This window comes from Hippopotamus amphibius, chromosome 5 (assembly GCF_030028045.1).
Source record: "Hippopotamus amphibius kiboko isolate mHipAmp2 chromosome 5, mHipAmp2.hap2, whole genome shotgun sequence".
Classification (NCBI taxonomy): domain Eukaryota; kingdom Metazoa; phylum Chordata; class Mammalia; order Artiodactyla; family Hippopotamidae; genus Hippopotamus; species Hippopotamus amphibius.
This window is the reverse complement of record NC_080190.1, coordinates 34,049,517-34,071,306: the sequence shown is the minus strand read 5'-3', so window position 1 is coordinate 34,071,306 and position 21,790 is coordinate 34,049,517. Positions and strand designations below refer to the sequence as shown.

General features: G+C 35.5%; 1 protein-coding gene across 1 annotated transcript in view; it reads right to left on the bottom strand.

Annotated features, from left to right (window-relative positions):
* The window catches only part of LOC130853777 (cytochrome P450 2C31-like), a 28,911-nt gene extending 12,791 nt beyond the window's left edge, over positions 1 to 16,120 (bottom strand). Inside the window, exons 1-4 of the mRNA XM_057736104.1 lie at positions 15,953 to 16,120; positions 10,912 to 11,074; positions 9,372 to 9,521; positions 6,570 to 6,730 (exon numbers count right to left, since the gene is read on the bottom strand). Coding sequence (XP_057592087.1) covers positions 6,570 to 6,730; positions 9,372 to 9,521; positions 10,912 to 11,074; positions 15,953 to 16,120 — 642 coding nt within the window. The remainder of the gene's footprint in view (positions 1 to 6,569; positions 6,731 to 9,371; positions 9,522 to 10,911; positions 11,075 to 15,952) is intronic.
* Between the last annotated feature and the right edge of the window lie 5,670 nt (positions 16,121 to 21,790).

Genomic DNA, 21,790 nt, shown 5'->3' with positions numbered 1-21,790 from the left:
TAGCTATCTATTTTACAGATGGTAGAGTAAATATGTCTATGTTACTCTCTCACTTCGTCCAGCATCCCCTTTGCCCCACACCCCCCCAACCCCGTGTCCTCCAGCCCATTCTCTGCATCTGCATCCTTATTCTTGCCCTGTCACTGGGTTCATCAGTAACATTATTTTTTGGATTCCATATATATGAGTTAGCATACAGTATTTGTTTTTCTCTTTCTGGCTTACTTCACTCTGTATGACAGACTCTAGGTCTATCCACCTCATTACATATAACTCCATTTCATTCCTTTTTATGGCTGAGTAATATTCCATTGTATATATGTGCCACATCTTCTTTATCCATTCATCTGTTGATGGGCATTTAGGTTGCTTCCATGTCCTGGCTATTGTAAAGAGTGCTGCAGTGAACACTGTGGTACATGTTTCTTTCTGGATTATGGTTTTCTCTGGATATATGCCCAGGAGTGGGATTACTGGATCATGTGGTAGTTATATTTGTAGTTTTTTCAGGAACCTCCAAACTCTTTTCCATAGTGGCTGTACCAACTTACATTCCCACCAATAGTGAAGGAGAGTTCCCTTTTCTCTACACCCTCTCCAACATTTATTGTTTCTGGATGTTTTGATGATGGCCATTCTGACCAGTGTGAGGTGATACCTCATTGTGGCTTTGACTTGCATTTCTCTCATGATTAGTGATGTTGAGCATCCTTTTCATGTGTTTGTTAGCCATCTGCATGTCTTCTGTGGAGAAATGTCTATTTAGGTCTCCCACCCATTTGTGGATTGGGTTATTTGCTTTTTTGATATGAAGCTGCATGAGCTGCCTGTATATTTTGGAGATTAATCCTTTGTCCATTGCTTTGTTGGCAAGTATTTTCTCCCATTCTGAGGGTTGCCTTTTAGTCTTGTTTATGGTTTCCTTCACTGTGCAAAAGCTTTTAAGTTTCATCAGGTCCCATTTGTTTATTCTTGATTTTATTTCCATGATTCTAGGAGGTGGGTTAAAAAGGATCTTGCTTTGATATATGTCATAAAGTGTTCTGCCTAAGTTTTCCTCTAGGAGTTTTATAGTGTCTGGCCTTGAATTTAGGTCTTTAATCCATTTTGAGTTCATTTTTGTGTATGGTGTTAGGAAGTGTTCTAGTTTCATTCTTTTACATGTTACTGTCAATTTTTTCCAGCACCACTTGTTGAAGAGCCTGTCTTTTTTCCATTCTATATTCTTGCCTCCTTTGTCAAAATAAGGTGCCCATATGTGCTTGGGTTTACCTCTGCGTTCTCTATTCTATTCCAGTGATCTACCTTTCTATTTTTGTGCCAGTACCATACTGTCTTGATCACTGTGGCCTTGTAGTATAGCTTGAAGTCAGGAAGCCTAATTCCACCAACTCCGTCTTCCCTTCTCAAGATTGCTTTGGCTATTTGGGGTCTTTTGTGTTTCCATACAAATTGTAAGCTTTCTTGCTCTAGTTCTGTGAAAAATGCCATTGGTGATTTGATTGGGATTGCATTGAATCTGTAAATTGCTTTGGGTAGTATAGTGACTTTCACAATATTGATTCTTCCAGTCCAAGAACAGGGTTTGTCTCTCCATCTGTTTGTATCATCTTTGATTTCTTTCATCAGTGTCTTATAGTTTTCTGCATACAGATCTTTTGCCTCCTTAGGCAGGATTATTCCTAGGTATTTTATTCTTTTTGTTGCAATGGTAAATGGGAGAGTTTCCTTAATTTCTCTTTCTGCTTTTTCATTGTTAGTGCATAGGAATGCAAGAGATTTCTGTGCATTAATTTCGTATCCTTCTACTTTACTAAATTCATTGATTAGTGCTAGCTGTTTTCTGGTAGAATCTTTAGGGTTTTCTGTGTATAATATTATGTCATTTGCAAAGAGTGACAATTTTACTTCTTCTTTTCCAATTTGGATCCCTTTTATTTCATTTTCTTCTCTGATTGCTGTGGCTGAAACTTCCAAAACTATGTTGAATAATAATGGTGAGAGTGGGCACCCTTGTCTTGTTTCTGTTCTTAGAGGGAATGCTTTCAGTTTTTCACCATTTAGAATGATGTTGGCTTTTGGTTTCTCATATATTGCTTTTATTATGTTGAGGTAATTTCCTTCTATGCCCATTTTCTGGAGAGTTTTTATTACAAATGGATGTTGAATTTTGTCAAAAGCTTTTTCTGCATCTATTGAGACGATCATATGGTTTTTATCCTTCAACTTGTTGATATGATGTATCACATTGATTGATTTGTGTATATTGAAGAATTCTTGCATCCCAGGGATAAACCCCACTTGATCATGGTGTATGATCTTTTTAATGTGCTGTTGGATTCTGTTAGCTAGCATTTTGTTGAGGATTTTTGCATCTATATTCATCAGTGATATTGGTCTGTAGTTTTCTTTTTTTGTGACATCTTTGCCTGGTTTTGGTATCAGGGTGATGGTGGCCTCATAGAATGAGTTTGGGAGTGTTCCTCCTTCTGCTATATTTTGGAAGAGTTTGAGAAGGATAGATGTTAGCTCTTCTCTAAATGTTTGATAGAATTCACCTGTGAATCCATCTGGGCCTGGGCTTTTGTTTGTTGGGAGATTTTAATCACAGTCTCAATTTCCATCCTTGTGATTGGTCTGTTCATATTTTCTATTTCTTCCTGGTTCAGTCTTGGGAGATTGTACTTTCCTAAGAATTTTTCCATTTCTTCAGGTTATCCAATTTATTGGCATATAGTTGCTTGCAGTAGTCTCTCATGATCTTTTGTATTTCTGCAGTGTCAGTTGTTACTTCTTTTTCATTTCTAATTCTGTTGATTTGCGTCTTCTCCCTTTTTTTCCTGATGATTCTGGCTAATGTTTTATCCATTTTGTTTATCTTCTCAAAGAAAGAGCTTTTAGTTTCAGTGATCTTTGCTACTGTTTCCTTCCTTTTTTTTTTCATTTATATTTGTTCTGATCTTTTTGATTTCTTTCCTTCTGCTCACATTGGGTTTTTTTGGTTCTTCTCTCTCTAATTGTTTTAGGTGTAAGGTTAGGTTGTTTATTTGATATTTTTCTTGTTTCTTGAGGTAGGACTGTAGTGCTATAAACTTCCCTCTTAGAACTGTTTTTGCTGCATCCCATAGGTTTTGGGTTGTTCTGTTTTCACTGTCATTTGTTTCTAGATTTTTTTTACGCTTTAATTTTTTTAAGCTCTTTATTGGAATATAATTGCTCTACACTCTTGTACCAGTTTTTGAGGTACACCAAAGTGAATCAGCTGTATTTGTACATGTATCCGCATATCCCCTCCCTCCCATGACTCCCTCCTGCTCTCCCTGTCCTGGCCCTATAAGGCATCACCTATCATCAAGTTCATCTCCCTTTGTTATACAGCAACTTCCCACTAGCTATCTATATATTTTTTGATTTCCTCTTTCATTTCTTTAGTGATTTCTTGGTTGTTTAATAGCATATTGTTTAGCTTCCATGTGTTTGTATGTTTTACAGTTTTTTTCCTGTAATTGATATCTAGTCTCATGGTGTTGTGGTCTGAGAAGATGCTTGATATGATTTCAATTTTCTTGAATTTGCCAATGCTTGATTTATGACCCAAGATGTGCTCTATCCTGGAAAATGCTCTGTGTGCACTTTAGAAGAAAGTGTATTCTGTTGTTTTGGGATGGAATGTCCTATAAATATCAATTAAGTCGAGATGGTCTAATGTGTCATCTAAAACTTGTGTGTCCTTATTTATTTTCTGTTTGGATGATCTGTCCATTTATGTAAGTGGGGTGTTAAAGTCTCCCACTATTATTGTGTTACTGTCAATTTCCTCTTTTATGGCTGTTAGCATTTGCCTTATATATTGAGGTGCTCCTATGTTGGGTGCATAGATATTTACAATTGTTATACGTTCTTCTTGGATTGATCCCTTGATCATTATGTAGTGTCCTTCCTTGACTCTTGTACTAGTCTTTACTTAAGTCTAATTTGTCTGATATGAGGATTGCTACTCCAGCTTTCTTTTGACTTCCATTTGCATGGAATATCTTTTTCCATCCCTTTACTTTCAGTCTATATGTATCCCTTGGTCTGAAGTGGGTTTCTTGTAGGCAGCATATAGAAGGGTCTTGTTTTTGTATCCTTTCAACCAGTCTATGTCTTTTGGTTGGAGCATTTAATCCATTTACATTTAAGGTGATTATTGACATGTGTGTTCCTATTACTATTTTCTTAATTGTTTTGGGTTTGTTTTTGCAGGTCTTTTCCTTCTCTTATGTTTCCTACTTAGAGAAGTTCCTTTAGCAATTGTTGTAAGGCTGGTTTGGTGGTGCTGAATTCTCAACTTTTGCTTGTCTGGAAAGCTTTTGATTTCTCCCTCAAATCTGAATGAAATTCTTGCTGGGTAGTGTATTCTTGGCTGTAGGTTTTCCTCTTTCAGGACTTTCAGTATATCCTGCCATTCCCTCCTGACCTGTAGAGTTTCTGCACAAAGATCAGCTGTTATCCTTATGGGTTTTCCCTTATATGTTATTTGTTGCATTTCTCTTGCTGCTTTTAATATTTTTTCTTTGTGTTTAATTTTCGTTAGTTTGATTGATATGTGCCTTGGTGTCTTTCTCCTTGGGTTTATTCTGTATTCATCTGGTTTTGATTTCAGGGTAATGCTGACATCATCGATGGGTTTCAAAGTGTTCCTTTTTCTTCAGCCTTTTGCTAGAGTTTGAGAAAGATATATATTAACTCTTCTCTAAATTTTTGATAGAATTCACCTGTGAAGCCATCTGGTCCTGTCCTTTTGTTTGATTGAGGTGTTTTGATGACTAATTCAATTTCATCATGAGTGATCAATCTGTTTAGATTTTCTATTTCTTCCTGATTTAGTCTTGGTATGTTGTATGTTTCTATGACAGTATGCATTTTTTCTAGGTATCCAATTTGTTGGTGTATAATTGTTTATAGTGGTTCTCGTAATCCACTGAAGTTCTGTGATATCAGTTGTAATGTTTTTTCTTTCATTTCTGATTTCATCAATTTGGCCTGTCTCTCATTTTATCTTGATAAGTCTGGCTAAAGTTTATCAATTTTTGTTTATCTTTTCAAGAACCAGTTTTTAGTTTCATTGATCTTTTCTATTGTCTTTATTGTCTCTGTTTCACTTATTTCCTCTATGATCTTTATTATTTCCTTCCTTCTACTAATTTGGGCTTTGTTTGTTCTTCTTTTTCTAGTTACTTTATGTGTAAGGTTAGATTATTTGAGATTGCTTTAGTTTCCTGAAATATAGGCCTGTTTTGCTATAAATCTCCCTCTTAGAACTATTTTTGTTTGTCCTGTAGACTTTAAAATGTTGTTTCCATTTTCATTTCTCTCAAAGTATTCTGATTTCTTTGTTGACCTATTATGTTTAGTAACATCTTATTCAGCCCCCACATGTTTGTATTTCTTTCAGTTTTTTTCTTGTGGTTGATTTCTAGTTTCACACAGTTGTGTTCAGAAAAGATGCTTGATATGGTTTCAATTCCTGAATTTATTGACATAATGTGATTTGTTTTGTGACATAACATAATCTATCCTGGAGAATGTTTCATGTGCACTTGAAAAGAATGTGCATTCTGCTGCATTTGGATGGAATGTTCTGCATGAATCTATTAAGTCCATCTGATCCAATGTGTGCTTAACACCAATTTTTCCTTATTAATTTTAGGTTGTATAATCTGTCTGTTGGTGTAAGTGCTGTGTTAAAGTCTCCTTCTATTATTGTATTACTGTCAATAAGTCTGTTTATGTCTATTAATATTCACATCCCTTTTTTGGTAATGAATAAACTCACCAGAAACATTAAGTTAATGCCTAAATTATTTAGCTTATTTTTATTTAGGCATTTTATACCTTGAGAAATATACACATTGCCTTTATTCATCTGGCCATTCTTAATCCTAGAGGTTATTGACTCCATTTTAAACAGTACCTTCATGACTTAATACCTTTGCTAGACACTGAAGAAATTTATTAAGGCTGGTAGCTTGTATCCAACTAGATAATCAAGAAATCTAGCTTGTAAGTCTAGGTCATTCTGTTTCTTGGTTAGGCTACTTTGGAAAATATGTTTAATATCTCTGGGTGAATTTTCATGTTCTAAAAAATGAGGAATAGAATATTTGTTCTCTATAGTCCTTCCCAAGTGGAATACATCATAACCTCACATTCCACACAAAGTTTTAGCTATAAATGACTGTACCACATAAGTTATTAACTTTTTCTGACAGTGTACTATAGTAAAAAATACATTTCATATACCACCCTCTTTACCTATAGATATAAAAATTAGGGGGTAAAAAGGTTTCAGAAAAACTACCTTCCTATAACTGATGCATGACAATATTATATTTTTCTTTCTATTACTATATTTCATATTTTAAAATTCATTTCAATGCACTAAATTGATTGATAACTCACTAGTTGGTTACAAATGATAGTTTCATAAACATTACCCATTTTGATATAGCACAAAGGGATGTGGAAGGATGAGCAATCAATTAGCTAGAAAACTGTTTCCCATTTAAAGAGAATCTTGACCTTACCTCTATCCAGGGGGTGCTTACAATTCTTGTGTTTTCCTTAACATGCTTTACCAAGGTTAGAAATTTCTCATCACTGTACTCAAAACGATTCCGGAAAATAATGGAGCAGATCACATTGCAGGGAGCACAGCCCAGAAGGAAACTAGGGTCATACGGAGATCCTAAAAATAAATATAAATATTAGAATATAATTATCATATAAACCTTACATTTACTGTTCAAAGTAACTGAGAAGGGTTGACCTCTATGATTTTTTAATTATAGGAACAACCTGGACATGCCATTATCATGATAAATTCAACATGCCTAAAATAAAATTTATTGTGTTTTGCCAAGCAAAATTATATAATCCAGTCTGATTTCTTTATTAATTTCCCCCGAGTATTCTCCTATTTATGTCATTCTCCAAATAAGAGCCACAAGGTAATTCACAAGAAAGAGGTCATTTTAAAATGTTTTAAAGTCACCAAATTTAGCTCTCAGTGTGGGTATTTATTCATGATGCCTATAGGAGACAGAGCAACATCATAAGAAAATCAGGAGACTGAAGAGACTTGAAATCAAATTTCACAAAATGCAGTTGAAAAAAAAAGTGTGCATTTTTTGTTGAAGAGAAGAATAATGGCAGAAATTGGAGTTACATTCAGATATTTCAAAAAATATGCTATGGTATTGGAAACAGGCTTTTCATATAAAATAAAGAATATGACTCCTTTTTTTCCTGTTTGCTGACAGCTTGTAAGCCTCACCTTTTCTTCTATTCACATCTGGACAAGCTGATTTTAAAAAACCTCAAGTGATCCTTCTTTGCAATAAGCAGGAAGTTTAAAACACACAAGCCCTGGCCTATATTTAGGAAACTTCATCCCCACTCCACCCCTTAACCACCATAAAAATCTCAAGCCTGCATCTTTTTCCTGCTATCTCAAGATATTTTTGGATTTGCTTAGTAGCTACCTGCCCTCCACAGAAAACCTCGTTATGTGAGTAATAAACCTTTTTATATCCTATTGAGACTTGTGTAGCACTACCAATCTCAACATCTAAATTTTTGAATGGGATGTCCATCCTGTCTCTGCGAGGTGACTACACAACAATACACTGCAAAAGGCAAAAACTTAGCAGGGATCAAAAAGTAGAAGTTACCAAAAAAAAAAAAAAAAGTTCTGCTCAACATGTGAAATTAACTTCCAACAGTTAGTTATCTGTATGAGGTCTCCATAATTGGGTGGAATGGGGCAGAACTCGGATGGTCATAGGTCAAGAAGCTGGGGGAAGGTCATATTCACTATGGAAAATTGAACCAGTTAATAATAAGATCTGCTTGAAATACAAATCAAGTCGACAAAACCATTTCCTGGATAATATGTACCAAAACCCAATATTCATTGATTTACTAATTCCATTTCCAAAATATTATTCTAGAAGGTAGTCAGAAATAGTCAATGATTAATATGGATTGTGTTTTTTTATATAATTAGCAAAAAAGAATTAAAAACAATCTAGTAATAAAAAAGACTGGTTAAATAAACTATGGTACATGCAAAATAATAGACTACTGTACTATTCTGTTAATAATGGTCTTGATAAAAGAATATGAAAAAATATTTATTTAATATATTAAATTAAAAAATAAGGTTAGAAAACAATCTATGCAGTATGAGCCTCATGTTTTATCACTTCTGCCACGTCTTCAACCCATTCCTAGGTAATATGCATCAAAAGTCCAAATGATGTTCATTGACACTCTACTGCCATCTTGAGAAATTTATTCAGAGTAAGAAATCAGAATCATGCAAATATTTGTAATAATTGCATTATTTACTTTAGTAGCAGCAAAAAAGGAGGGGGAAAGACTATCTGGACAACAATATAACATTGCTAAGAAAAACAGGATGGCGAGTCACCATTTAGAATATAGTGTTATTAAGTTAATAATGTTCTTCAAAAATTAAATATTTAGATTAAAAAACCACATATGTCTTATGATCTTGATCTTGCTTCTTCCCTGCCAAGTCTCCCACCGACCCCTTTCTTTTCTATTCCCTCACCCGGTCCACACACACACACACATCCACACACATATACACTGAGCAGATGTGTGCTGCTGCAGCTCCCTCCCTTCACACCCACATGTGAGCAGTAATACAGTCCTACAGAATGAGAAGAATTTGGTGCGAAATCTACACCTGAACCACTAATTTTGTTTCAGTTTTATTGAGATATCACTGCAGCACTGTACAAGTTTAAGTGCATGGCATAATGACTTGACATACATATGTTGCAAAAAATTTGCAATACTTCTCAAGAAGTTACCTGAGCATTTAGTTTTCCAGTTATTGTTACCAAGCTACTAGCAGATTTCCAAAGTCCACATTCTCCTATTCTTCCTATGCACACAGATAACCACATTTCCCAGCTCCTCTTACAGTTAGGTGTGGCCCTATGACTGAATTACAGCCCAAGGAATATGAAAGAATTTTTGCGTGCCACTGCCATACCTGGCCTATTAAAAACACTATTTGTTCTCTTTCTTATTCTCCCCCCGCCCCTCCACCGCCCACTGCCATTCAAAGAGATAAACTCTGGGTGCCAATGGAAGCCATATGTTCAAGGTATCAAAGACCCTATAAGCCAGGTGCTTGAAAAGGTTGTTATGCCAACCACTTCACCTCTTACTACTGTTATGTGAGCAAAAAGTTAACTTCGATTGTATTTGAGCCATTCTCTCTCTGTGGTCTACTTGTAATAGCATTTAGTCTGCCCAAGCAATTACTGTTAATTACATAAAGAAATACCCACTATTGGTTTTTTTAAATGCTTCCACCAAACACTGGGCTTCCTCTTGAATTCTGTTTTCAATAGTCCTCTTCCCCATCCCCATATTCCTCAAAACCATGAGGGAGAAACGCCGGGTTTGCTTCCATTTTTCTCCACTGCTGAAAACAACTCCTATCAGGAAGGAAAAAAAATAGAGAAGAATAATCCATTGCCATGAATTCTGGCTGAGAGTCTTTAAACCATGAAGTGATAATGACACTTAAGCAGGGATGCAAATATAGTGGTGGCAGCCTCAGGAATTCCCATTGAGCCCCACTTCACCTGCCTCCTCTCTTAACCCAGCTTAGTGTCTTACTGTCAAGACTCTTGGTTTACATATTACTCTTCATTATCCATTAGCTCCTGCAAAACTCAGAACAACTCTGTGAATGAAGTGGTTTGTATCCATTTTTTTTACTGATGAGGATGCTGAAGATCATGGAGAAAAAATGCTTGCTCTATGATGACTCAGCTAACAAACCGTAGAGGCCAAGTTATAGGTTAAGTTTTCAGGGTTGACTTGTACTTTGTAAGTGAATTGTAGGAGAAACGACAAAAGCAGTCACTTCTTAAGAGACCGAGAAACAGCAGTTGTATGTTGAAAGGAAGCTCATGAAAATCTATTCCTCAAATAAGGGATGCGGCCAAGTGCTTCCCATTTTAAAATTTCCCTCTATTTGCTAAATCTCTTCCACGAACTGTGGTCTTAACACCAAGGAAGTTCAATATCAGACTTCCAGGGCCAAGATGAGGTCAGGGGAAAAGGCAATGCTCATAGGGAACTTGTCTGAAAAGACCTTAAAGAACAGTGTAGAAGAGGAAGTGACCCTATTCTGGCCTTATTTCTTTTTATAGGAACCCAGCGACCCATCAGAGGATGGGAGACTTTAAGGTCCAGCTATAAAAACAGATGAAAGATAGTTCAAGTACTTAATTTAAAAAGCTTTTGCTAATATTCTAATTTATACTTACTGTGTTCCCCCATGACCCTCTTTTCAGAGCATATTTGTGCTCTATGCTTTGTATTCTATTGGATACAAAAATTTCTTGTGCTTTTTTTCTTTTTTAGAAGAACAGAAAATTGAATGCAAGATTGCAAATATTCCAAATCTTTGTTGGTTTCACGCATGCTATGCAAGCTTCCAAAGTAGTCTCTTATCAACATTGACTCAGGCCAGAAAGCAAAATGTTTGATAAATAGGATAATTTAGTCATTTTCCTCCCTTCTCTTTCTCTCTGTCTCTTTCTCATTATCTTAACTGGCCATAATTTAAAATGAACATGGCTTGATTGCAAATTAATAGAATATTAGTGATTAGAAGATTTGCTTTAATTGCATTTAATGTTTCATGCAGACTTTGTGTCATGTTCATAATTTTTAAATATGGATTAATGATCCATAGAAAATTGTTGATTTATGGTGTTTTCATAAATTTCTCCTAACTGTAATTTCTCAATTCCTCAGCCTATTTGAATCTTTACAACCTACAATCTCCCACACACTCCCCAAACAGAAGCATACCTAATCCCTGGTTGATTCTGTCTGCCACTGGGAAGCTGCCTCTGCCAGCAAAGTCCTCACTCTGATCAATCAGGACTTCCTTCACTGCCTCATATCCATGAACCACCACCGTGGGTTTCATGCCAAAATACACAGTGAACACAGGGCCATAATCTTTCGCTAGCTGGAAAAGGAAAAAGAGATGCAAAAATAGTGAGCATTCCAAAACTGAAAGCATAGATAAGTGTGGGGAATATTTTTAATATTCATAAGACACATTTTAATATTCATTCACCAATTATAAAAGATTTCAACTTCTAGAACCAGTAATTTAATATGAAATCACATTTATCAAATGGTAATTATCATTATACTATTAGTAATATTGTTATTATCATCCTCATCAATAGTTATCTTTTATTCAGCTCCTACTATGTGGCAGGGGAAATATTATAAATTTTTTTCATAATATTCTATTAGGTTTTTTTCTGACAAACCTACAATTGTACTAAAATTCTCTTTCCTTCCTATAGTTACAATAAATGATATGTTTCTCCTCCCGTTTAAGGGAAGGTCCTCTACCTCCCCCACATGCAGACGAATAATCACCGCTCACTGTCCATTCTCCACATCTTTTTAGCATCAGAGACTTCTAAGCTTTAATAATACATAAGGACATAGTCACAGGCATTTTCCAGCTTCCCTGTGTGGTGATGTAAGTAAGTTTCCATGCACTGAGATAAGCAGAATTGATGTGTACAAATCCTTCAGTAGCATAAATGGTAACTGCACGTCCTTCATTTCTCCTTCTATCCATGGGTTGAAACGACAGCATGGAGATGACCCCTCTGTGACTATGCAAATGAGAACCATAGCCTTAGAGCACAGGATGGTAAACTACAAGACTGAGAAAAACTGACTGTCTGAAAGACCTCATGGAGGAGTGGCAGCCCACCAGCACTTACCTCTGCGTTATTGTGGAAGGTAGAAATAAACTCCTGTCTTCCTTAAGTCATTGCATTATTGAGGTCTTCCTGTCATGGCAGCTTATTTACTGTACTAAATGATATAGGACTTACACTCTTTCAACTTGTCCAATGTTTGAGTCTTTCTGCTACCTTACAATTCATTCTCCATACAGCAACTGGAATGATCTTTTCACAAAGCAAATGTTAAAGGACATCACACTGCTCTCATGCTAAATACCAATATCCTTAAAATCCTTGTAAGACCTGCATTTTCTGGCCCTTATTTACCTACCTAATCTCACTTCACACCATGTTTTTACTTCCTACCTTGGCTACAATCAAATTGATCCTTTTTCAGACACTCTAGCAAGTAATTTTCCTCCAGATTGAAAAAGCCTGGAACAAACATTTACCTATATTCTATCTGGTTCATGTCTATTTTTCAGATCTCAGTTCTAGTTTCACTTCCACAGAGAACTCTTTGCTGACTACGCCTCCTACCCTAATCCTCTAAGCTACATTGCCTTTTTCTATGGTGTTCCTATTACATGCTTATAATCATACATTTATTTGTATGATCATTTCATAAATACATGCCTACCATCTAGACTGTAAATTCCATACTGCTGGGTCTTTTTTTATTCACCTTTGAAAATCCCCAGCATCTGACATACTTGTTATTGAAAGTAGGCATTCAATAACCTGTTAAATGTATGATATACTCAAGTACCTATGCAAAATAATTATTATTCACATTTTAAAGAAATAGAAATTAAAGCTCAGAGAGATTTTTAACTTGACCAAGGCTGTGAGTTAATGAGTGCATGAGCTGGGGTGCTGACCATCTTTTCAAATCCAGAGCCCAACACACAGGAAGAAAGAGCTTCCACAACTGTGCTCTGGTAACTAGCTGTCCCAGAGAGGTCAGATTTCAAATAATTATTTCAAGATTTAGAGAGCTATTGTTCTATAAATAGGTAGGAGTAGAACAGTTACTTATTCATTGAGCAAATATAACAGAAATTGTAAAATTTCCTGAAACTTAGTTATTTCCTTGTTTTCAAATCGATATGTTCTTTTAGGAAAATTTTAGTGCTATCTAAACTGTAAATATGCAGTTTTTTTTTAATTGAAAGCACTTTCATTGCCATTAGAATTCACCAAAGAATAATTACTATAGAAGGAACCTAGGTCACAATATGGACAGGGAATTCCTACTTTTGACAATTGCAACAATCATCTCATGAATCTCATTCCCTTCTGGCAATACCTTTAGCTGTATACCGTTTAAAATCATGTCTGGGTGTCATACACTACAGTCATGTGGGATTTATCCCAGGGATGCAAGGATGGTTCAATATTTGCAAATCAATCACTGTGATATACCATATTAATAAGTGGAAGAATAAAAATCATATGATAACTGAATACAGGCAGAAAAGCTTTTGACAAAATTCAACATCTATATGACAAAAACTCTTCACAAAGTAGATATAGAGGGAACATACCACAACATAATTTAAAAAATCACACCTATAAGTCCACAGCTAACATCATACTTAACACTGTAAAGTTGGAAGCATTTTCTCTAAGCTCAAGAAAAAGACAAGGATGCCCACTCTCTCTGCTTTTATTCAATGTAGTATTGGAAATCAAAGCCCCAGCAATCAAAGAAGAAAGAGAAATAAAATGAATTAAAATTGAAAAGAAGGAAGTAAAACTGTCATTATTTGCAAATAACATAATACTATACATACGAAATTCTAAAGATGCCAACAAAAAACTTCTAGAGCTCATCAGTGAATCTGGAAAAGTTGTAGGATACAAAATTAATACAAAAGTTGCAGGATACAGAAATTTGTTGCGTATCTATATACTAACAACAAACTATCAGAAAGAGAAATTAAGAAAACAATCCCATTTACCATCACATCAAAAAGAATAAAGTACCAAGAAATAAATCTAACTAACCAAGGAAGAAAAAAACATGTACTCAGAAAACTTTAAGATGCTAATGAAAAAAACTGATGACAACACAAACAGATGGAAAGATATACCATGCTCATGGACAGGGAAAATTAATATTGTTAATATGACCATACTACCCAAAGCTATCAACAGATTCAAAGCAGTTCCTATCAAAAGAGCAGTGTATTTCAAAGAACTAAAACAAATAATTTTAAAATTTGTATGGAAACACAAAAAACATCAAATAGCCAAAGCTATCCAAAGAAAAAACAGAGCTGGAAGTACCATGCTCCCTGGCTTCAGACTACAGTACAACATTACAGTAGCCAAAACAATATTGTACTGGCACAAAACAGACACATAGCTCAATGGAACAGAAGAGATAGCCCAGAAATTTTCCAAAGGCAAAACCACTTATATGGATAACTAGTCTATGGCAAAGGACACAAGAATATACAATGGAGAACAGATAGTCTCTTCAATAAGTGGTGCTGGGAAAACTGGACAGCTACATGTAAAAGAATGAAATTAAAACATTTCCTCACACCATATGCAAAAACAAAGTCCAAATGGATTAAGAATCTAAACATAAGACCAGAAACCATAAAATTCCTAGAAGAAAACATAGGCAGCACATTCTTTGATATAAGTTATAGTATACTTTTTTGGATCTGCCTCCTAAGGCAAAGGAAACAAAAGCAAAAAAATAAACAAATGGAACCCTAATTAAACGTAAAAGCTTTTTGCATAGCAAAGGAAACCATAGGCAAAAAAAAAAAAAAGACAACCTACTGAATGGGAGAAAATATTTGCAAAAAATAGCTCATACAATCCAATGTTAAAAAAAAACCCAATCAATTAAAAAATGGACAGAACACTTGAACAGAAATTTTCCAAACGCATAAAGATAAACCAACAATTACATGAAAAGATGCTTGACACTGCTAGTCAACAGAGAAATGCAAATCAAAACCACCATGAAATATCACCTCACACTTGGCAGCATGGCTACCATCAAAAAGACCACAAATAACAAATGTTGGCAAGGATGTGGAGAAAAGGGAACCCTAGCACACTGTTGGGGGAATGTAAATTGATGCAGTCACTGTGGAAAACGTTACAGAGGTTTCTCAAAAAACTAAAAATAGAACTATCATATAATGCAGCAATTCCACTCCTAGATACATTTCTGATGAAAATGAAAACACTAATTCAAAAAGATACATAAATTGCAATGTTCATAGCAGCATTGTTTACAAGAGCCAAGATATGGAAGGAACCTAAGTGTCCATCAACAGAGGAACGGATAAAGATGTGAGATATATATATATATATATATATATATATATATCCACACACAATGGGATACTACCCAGCCATAAAAAAAGAATGAAATTTTGCCATTTGCAATAACATAGATGAATCTGGAAGGTATTATACTTAGTGAAATAAGTCAGAAAGACAAAGACAAATACTCCGTTATCATTTATATGTGGACTCTAAAAAACATAAAATGAATGAATTTAACAAAGCATAAACAGACTCACACATAGAGAACAAACTAGTGGTTACCAGTGGGGAGCAGGAAGGATGGAGGGGCAAGACAGGGGTAGGGGATTATAAGGTACAAACTACTATGTATAAAATAAACAAGCTACAAGGCTATATTGTACAGCACAGGGAATATACCCTATATTTTATAATAACTTTAAATGGAGTATAATCTATGAAAATTTTGAATCACTCTACTGTCACTTGAAACAAGTATAATATTATAAATCATCTATAGTTCAATTTAAAAATAAATAAATAAATTCCAATCCAGATGTCCAATGTGTACTTCCCTTTAAAAGCACTTTTTAAAAACATTGTGTCTGGCAGGGAACTCTACTCAATGCTCTGTGGTGATCTAAATGGGAAGGAAATCCAAATAGGAGGGGATACGTGTAAACGTATAGCTGATTCACTTGGCTATACAGCGGAAAGAAACACAACACTGTAAAGCAACTACACTCTAATTAAAAAGAAAAAAAACATGGTGTCTGGGACCGTGGAGTCTGGGACAAAATATAGGGCTGTCTTATTTACTCACTGCAAACAATTGAAAGGAAATTAATCATACTTGCCTTGTTTATGAATTCATTGACATCCTTAGTATTTATCTGTAGAAAATTTCCAACAATTGGGAGAGGAATGGGCCCAGGTGGCAGCTTCCCTTTGGCATAGCTTTGATTCCATAGAAAAAGGAAAATCAAAAAAGAAAGACAGATCACCAGGACTATGAAGAGATCCATTAATGTGCCTTGAATAATTGCAATTGAAAGCTTAGAATCCAAAGACTTTATAAATACTAAGTGTAAGCTTATCACCAAACATCAGTAAGTCTTTGAACTTTTGAATAAATATTGCTGTATCATCAGTGCACTCTGGCCTGCCTTTAAACAAAAAGTCACCTTAGTATTGATAAATATCTAAGTTTTCAATAGAACTCCCAAATAAAAAACAACTCACTTCCTCAGAGATGACCATACTTTAGTAGTGAAATTAAAGTTATCAGATTTTCAAAAGGCTGGAATTCATGATTACGAAAAATGATGAAAGAGAGCATCTCTGTGTCAAAATTTATCATCATATGAGCAGAAAAAGAAGTATTCTCAGAAGAAGGCTTTTCTCAGAAGATCCAGGAAAAGCCCAGATCAAGACAGAAGAAGGAGGCAGGGCAAAGAAAAGTATAGGGAGCTGGTTTTGTCTTAGAGAAGGGTAGAGCTATGCCAACCGTTTTCACAGAGCCCTTTTCTTTGTGTCAGAAGTTCTAACACCACTTCCTTCCAAAGGGGAGGCAGGTCAGGAGATAGTAGACAGAATACAGGAATAAGGAAACTTGAGGAATCCTCAAGTCGAGGAAAGATATCACTTAAAAACATCAGTGGGAAGTCCCTTGGCTGCGTATCACCCACCTGCTTCCTCGCAAATCTATTTCCAAGAGCAAACATTGCATGTTCACACTTAGGTGAGGAAATACACTCCAGCATTCAATGCTATAAATGTTCAGAAGTCTCTAGAAATTCACAGATATGAACAAAATTTCAAGACTCAAAAGATATTTGAGGAACTCCAACAGTATAACAAACATCAAATTTAAAAGTCACAAAACTAATCCCTGAAGGAGTTAACTTAGTGAAAATAGAATGTTAAAATAAATATATCATCAAATAAATTTAGCCAAATTTTTAAAAGTTGTTAGAAGAGTGAGAAGTTTTTGGTAATTAAGTACATGGTTGCAAAAATATTTTTAATAAACAGATATGCTGAGCAATAAAATAGATTTAGCTGCATTTTGACTTACTTTAAATAGCTGTAAGACAACAGTAACATGGGTTTTTGCAAGAATAGGTACAAAATAATGATGAAAACTTTAAACAAAGTTAAGTGGTATGGACAATAGTTTTGGAAATCCTAGTGCCTTTATAATAGGAGTTTCAAGGAGAGAGAAATATAATCAAATGTAATAATAAGCAAAGGAAATTGAATAACTTTTTCTTATAATGATGAAAAATCCAAAGGATCCACCAAATTCTAACAAGCAGGATTGAAGTGTAAAGACCCACACTCCCGAACGCTTGTGAAACGTGAGAACCACAAGGGAAAAAAACAAAAAAACACCACAGAAAAACACCTTAAAAAGTTCTAGAGAGAAAAAGGAAGTTATAAAGAATGAGACTCAATTTAGAATAAATCTTTTCATACATGATGCTTATAAATGATAGACAACAGTCAAGTAAAGTCTTCAAAGGTTCAATAGGAAATGATTTTCAAAATTAGTATTCTACACCTGATATACTAGAATTCAAATATAAGGTCAAGATATAGACATTGTTGGACATGTAAATATTCAGACATTTTACAATCTTGAAACCATTTCTGAAATAATTACCTGAGGAAAAATTCCAAGAAAATAAAAATATATCCAAAAAAGGGGAGAATGTGGGACACAACAATAATGATGTGCAAAAAGGCAAGTAAAACTTTCTAGTCTAAATAACAATCGATAATGTAGCAGCAAAGTTTAAAGAAATTATCGTTATTTTTAACAAGGAAAAGAAAGCTAAAATTCTAGATGTTTTCAACAAAATATGCAAGCTGATATAGAATGATTGATTACCGCCAGCAATCTAAGGGCTGTTTGACTTACTCTCATAGTAAGGCTATTGATACTAATTCTCATCTTTGATTATACAGACAGATACAAGCAATTACAATATAAAATTTGTTAGCTAAAAGTTTAAAATATACCACCTAAAACGAAACACCTTTCCTTTTAGTAGAGGAAAAGCAAAATGAAATGAAGAAAACTTGATCAATCCAGCTAAGGACAATATAAAAGCATGAGGTCTATTAAGCATGAGATAAAAATCATCAAGGGAGGCACTATGACTTCTCATTTCCCACAAACACTGCATGGGTATTTAAACAAAGCATCTCCTACATATACTGCCCAAGGACCAGTAGGGACAAATAAATATGAAGACTAAAAGTGAATTTTGTGTATAAAAATTAAGTGCAAAATAATGGTGAAATTACAAAGTTAAGTGGTACAGACAATAGTTGTAGAATGTTCCTAACTGCTAGCAAGCATATTGATAACATTTATTTTGGGTAAATTTGAATACTTCTTTTGGATAACATTTAATTAATTAATTTAGTTAATAAATGATTTTAAATAATTAAGTAGCCCAATTTCATAATATAGCTACATCAATATACAACTAGAATATAACCAGCACCACAAGATTGATTGAAGAAATATTTTACTGGCTCTTCTGTGCCAGATATTTTCCACCCAGTTAGCTCACTTGATCTTCAAAAGATGCTTTAAACTGAAATGTTTCGGCTGAGTTACCCTGAAGAGATTCAGATACCTCCCTGCCCAGTTAATAAAGGGTAGGGCTGGAATGTGAACCTAGAACATCTGACACATCACATATGCCAATTATAACTTTAAGAAAGTAGGAATGGGTGTTCATTCAACAGCAGCCTGAAGGGAAAGAAGTCTCCCTTTTAAGAGCTGTGCACGTATAAAACCCAATACAGGACACTCAATGATACTTAAGTCTTCTACACGACTGGTGATGAACTGTGCTCAGTTCTGCAGCAAGAGAAGTCAGCCTCAGAGAAAGACAGCAGGCAGGTCCTCAGAGACAAGAGCTTCCCTTCACAGCTTCTGCAGCAGCAGAGGAGCAAGGCTTGGGGTGGAGGCTGGGGAACTAACCACATCCAATAGTACTCCAGTCTGGAAAGACCACCATGTCCAGATTCCACAGACAAGAACATAACATGTTTAGATCATCATCTAAATATAATAAAATCAAAATGCCACTTTATACCACATGAAAAGAACCTAATTTAAAAGCAGTCTTGGAAATAGAATTACCATATGACACAACAATCCCACTATTGAGCATATACCCTGAGAAAACCATAATTCAAAAAGATACATGTGGGGCTTCCCTGATGGTGCAGTGATTAAGAATCTGCCTGCCAATGCAGGGGACACAGATTCGATCCCTGGGCCAGGAAGATCCCACATGCTGCAGAATAACTAGGCCCGTGCGCTACAGCTACTGAGCCTGTACTCTAGAGCCCATGAGCCACAAAGGCTGAGCCCACGTGCCGCAACTACTGAAGCCCATGTGCCTAGAGCCTGTGCTCCACAAGAGAAGCCACCACAATGAGAAACCCTCACACCGCAACAAAGAGTAGCCTCTGCTCACTGCAACTAGAGAAAGCCCGTGCACAGCAACAAAGACCCAATGCAGCCAAAAATAAATAAATAATAAATAATAATAAAATAAATCTTAAAAAAAAAGATACAGGTAACACAATGTTCAATGCAGCACTATGTTTTTCTTTAAGAACTTTTATTGAGATAAAATTGACATACAATAAACTGCATATATTTAAAGTGTACAATTTGATTTTTTTCTTATTAGTAATGTATATATGACAATCCCAATCTCCCAACTCATTCTCCCCCCCACCCCCCGCTTTCCCCACTTGGTGTCCATGTGTTTGTTCTCTACATCTGTGTCTCTATTCTGCCTTACAAACCAGTTGATTTTTTTTTGCATTATTTTGTTTTTATATCTTATTACAAAACAGATAAATTAGATGTACTAAAGTGAAAACATTTAAATATTTTTTTGTTATACAACATTTCTTTATTTTTTAAGAACTTTTATTGAGATACAGTTAACATACAATAAACTGCATTTATTTAGAGTGTACAATTTGGTATCTCAATGTCCCAATTCATTCCCCCCCAACCCTCCCCGCTTTCCCCACTTGGTGTCCATATGTTTGTTCTCTACATCTGTGTCTCTATTTCTGCCTTGCAAAACAGTTGATTTGTACCATTTTTCTATATTCCGCATATGTGTTAATATACGATATTTGTTTTTCTCTTTCTGACTCACTTTACTCTGTATGACAGTCTCTAGGTCCATCCATGTCTCTACAAGTGTCCCAATTTTGTTCCTTTTTACAGCTGAGTAATATTCCATTGTATATATGCACCACATCTTTTTTATCTATGCATTTGTTGATGGACATTTAGGTTGCTTCCATGTCCTGGAATGCAGCACTATTTATAATAGCCAGGACATGGAAGCAACCTAAATGCCCATCAACAGAGGAGTGGATAAAGAAGATGTGGCACATATATACAATGGAATATTACTCAGCCATAAAAAGGAATAAAACAGAGTTATTTGTAGTGAGGTGGATGGACCTAGAGTCTGTACAGAGTGAAGTAAGCTAGAAAGAGAAAGACAAACACCTAACACATATATATGGAATCTAAGAAATGGTACTGATGAACCCAGTGACAGGGCAAGAATAAAGGTGCAGATGTAGAGAACAGACTTGAGGATACAGTGGGGGAGGGGGGCGGGGAGGGGAAGCTGGGATGAAATGAGAGAGTAGCACTGACATATATACACTACCAAACATAAAATAGATAGCTAGTGAGAAGCAACTGCATAACACAGGGAGATCAACTCGATGATTGGTGATGACCTAGAGGGGTGGGATAGGGAGGGTAGGGGGGAGGCTCAAGAGGGAGGGGATATGGGGATATATGTATAAATACAGCTGATTCACTTTGTTGTACAGCAGAAACTGGCACAACAGTGTAAAACAACTATACTCCAATAAAGATCTGGGGGAAAAAAGCAGTCTTGGGACTTCTTTGGTGGCACATTGGTTAAGAATCGCCTGCCAATGCAGTGGACACAGGTTCGATCCCTGGTCTGGGAAGATCCCACATGCTGCAGAGCAACTAAACCCATGCACCACAACTACTGAGCCTGTGCTCTTGAGCCTGTTAGCCACAACTAGCCTGCATGCCACAACTGAAGGCTGCACATACCTAGAGCCCGTGCTCCGCAACAAGAGAAGCCACCACAATAAGAAGCCCGCACACTGCAACAAGGAGTAGCTCCCGCTCGCCACAACTAGAGGAAGACTGCAGGCAGCAACAAAGACCCAATGCAGCCAATAAATAAATAATCTTAAAAAATAAAATAAAATAAAGGTAGTCTTCTATTAAACCACTATTAAATTTTTAAATAAGGTGCCTAGAATTTTAAAGTGCTTTTTAAAAAGAAAATAAATGGCTTTTCTTAATTAAAAAATAATAATTCTTTTTATTTGTAGAACTCTGTGAGTTTATGAAGCACTTCTGTGACTTCTTATTGGAATCTCATTATCAACTCATAAAGCAGGTATGTTTTAATCCATTGTACAGATGAGGAAAGTGAGAATCAGAATTGAAGCATTTCACCCAAATTGCCACTTCTACGGCATGGTGATGATGCCAGCTGTGGTTTTATAACTTGTGAACTCTGCACTGTAAACTATTTCAATTCGTTTACATTCCACAACATTTGCTGAGTAATTATTATGTG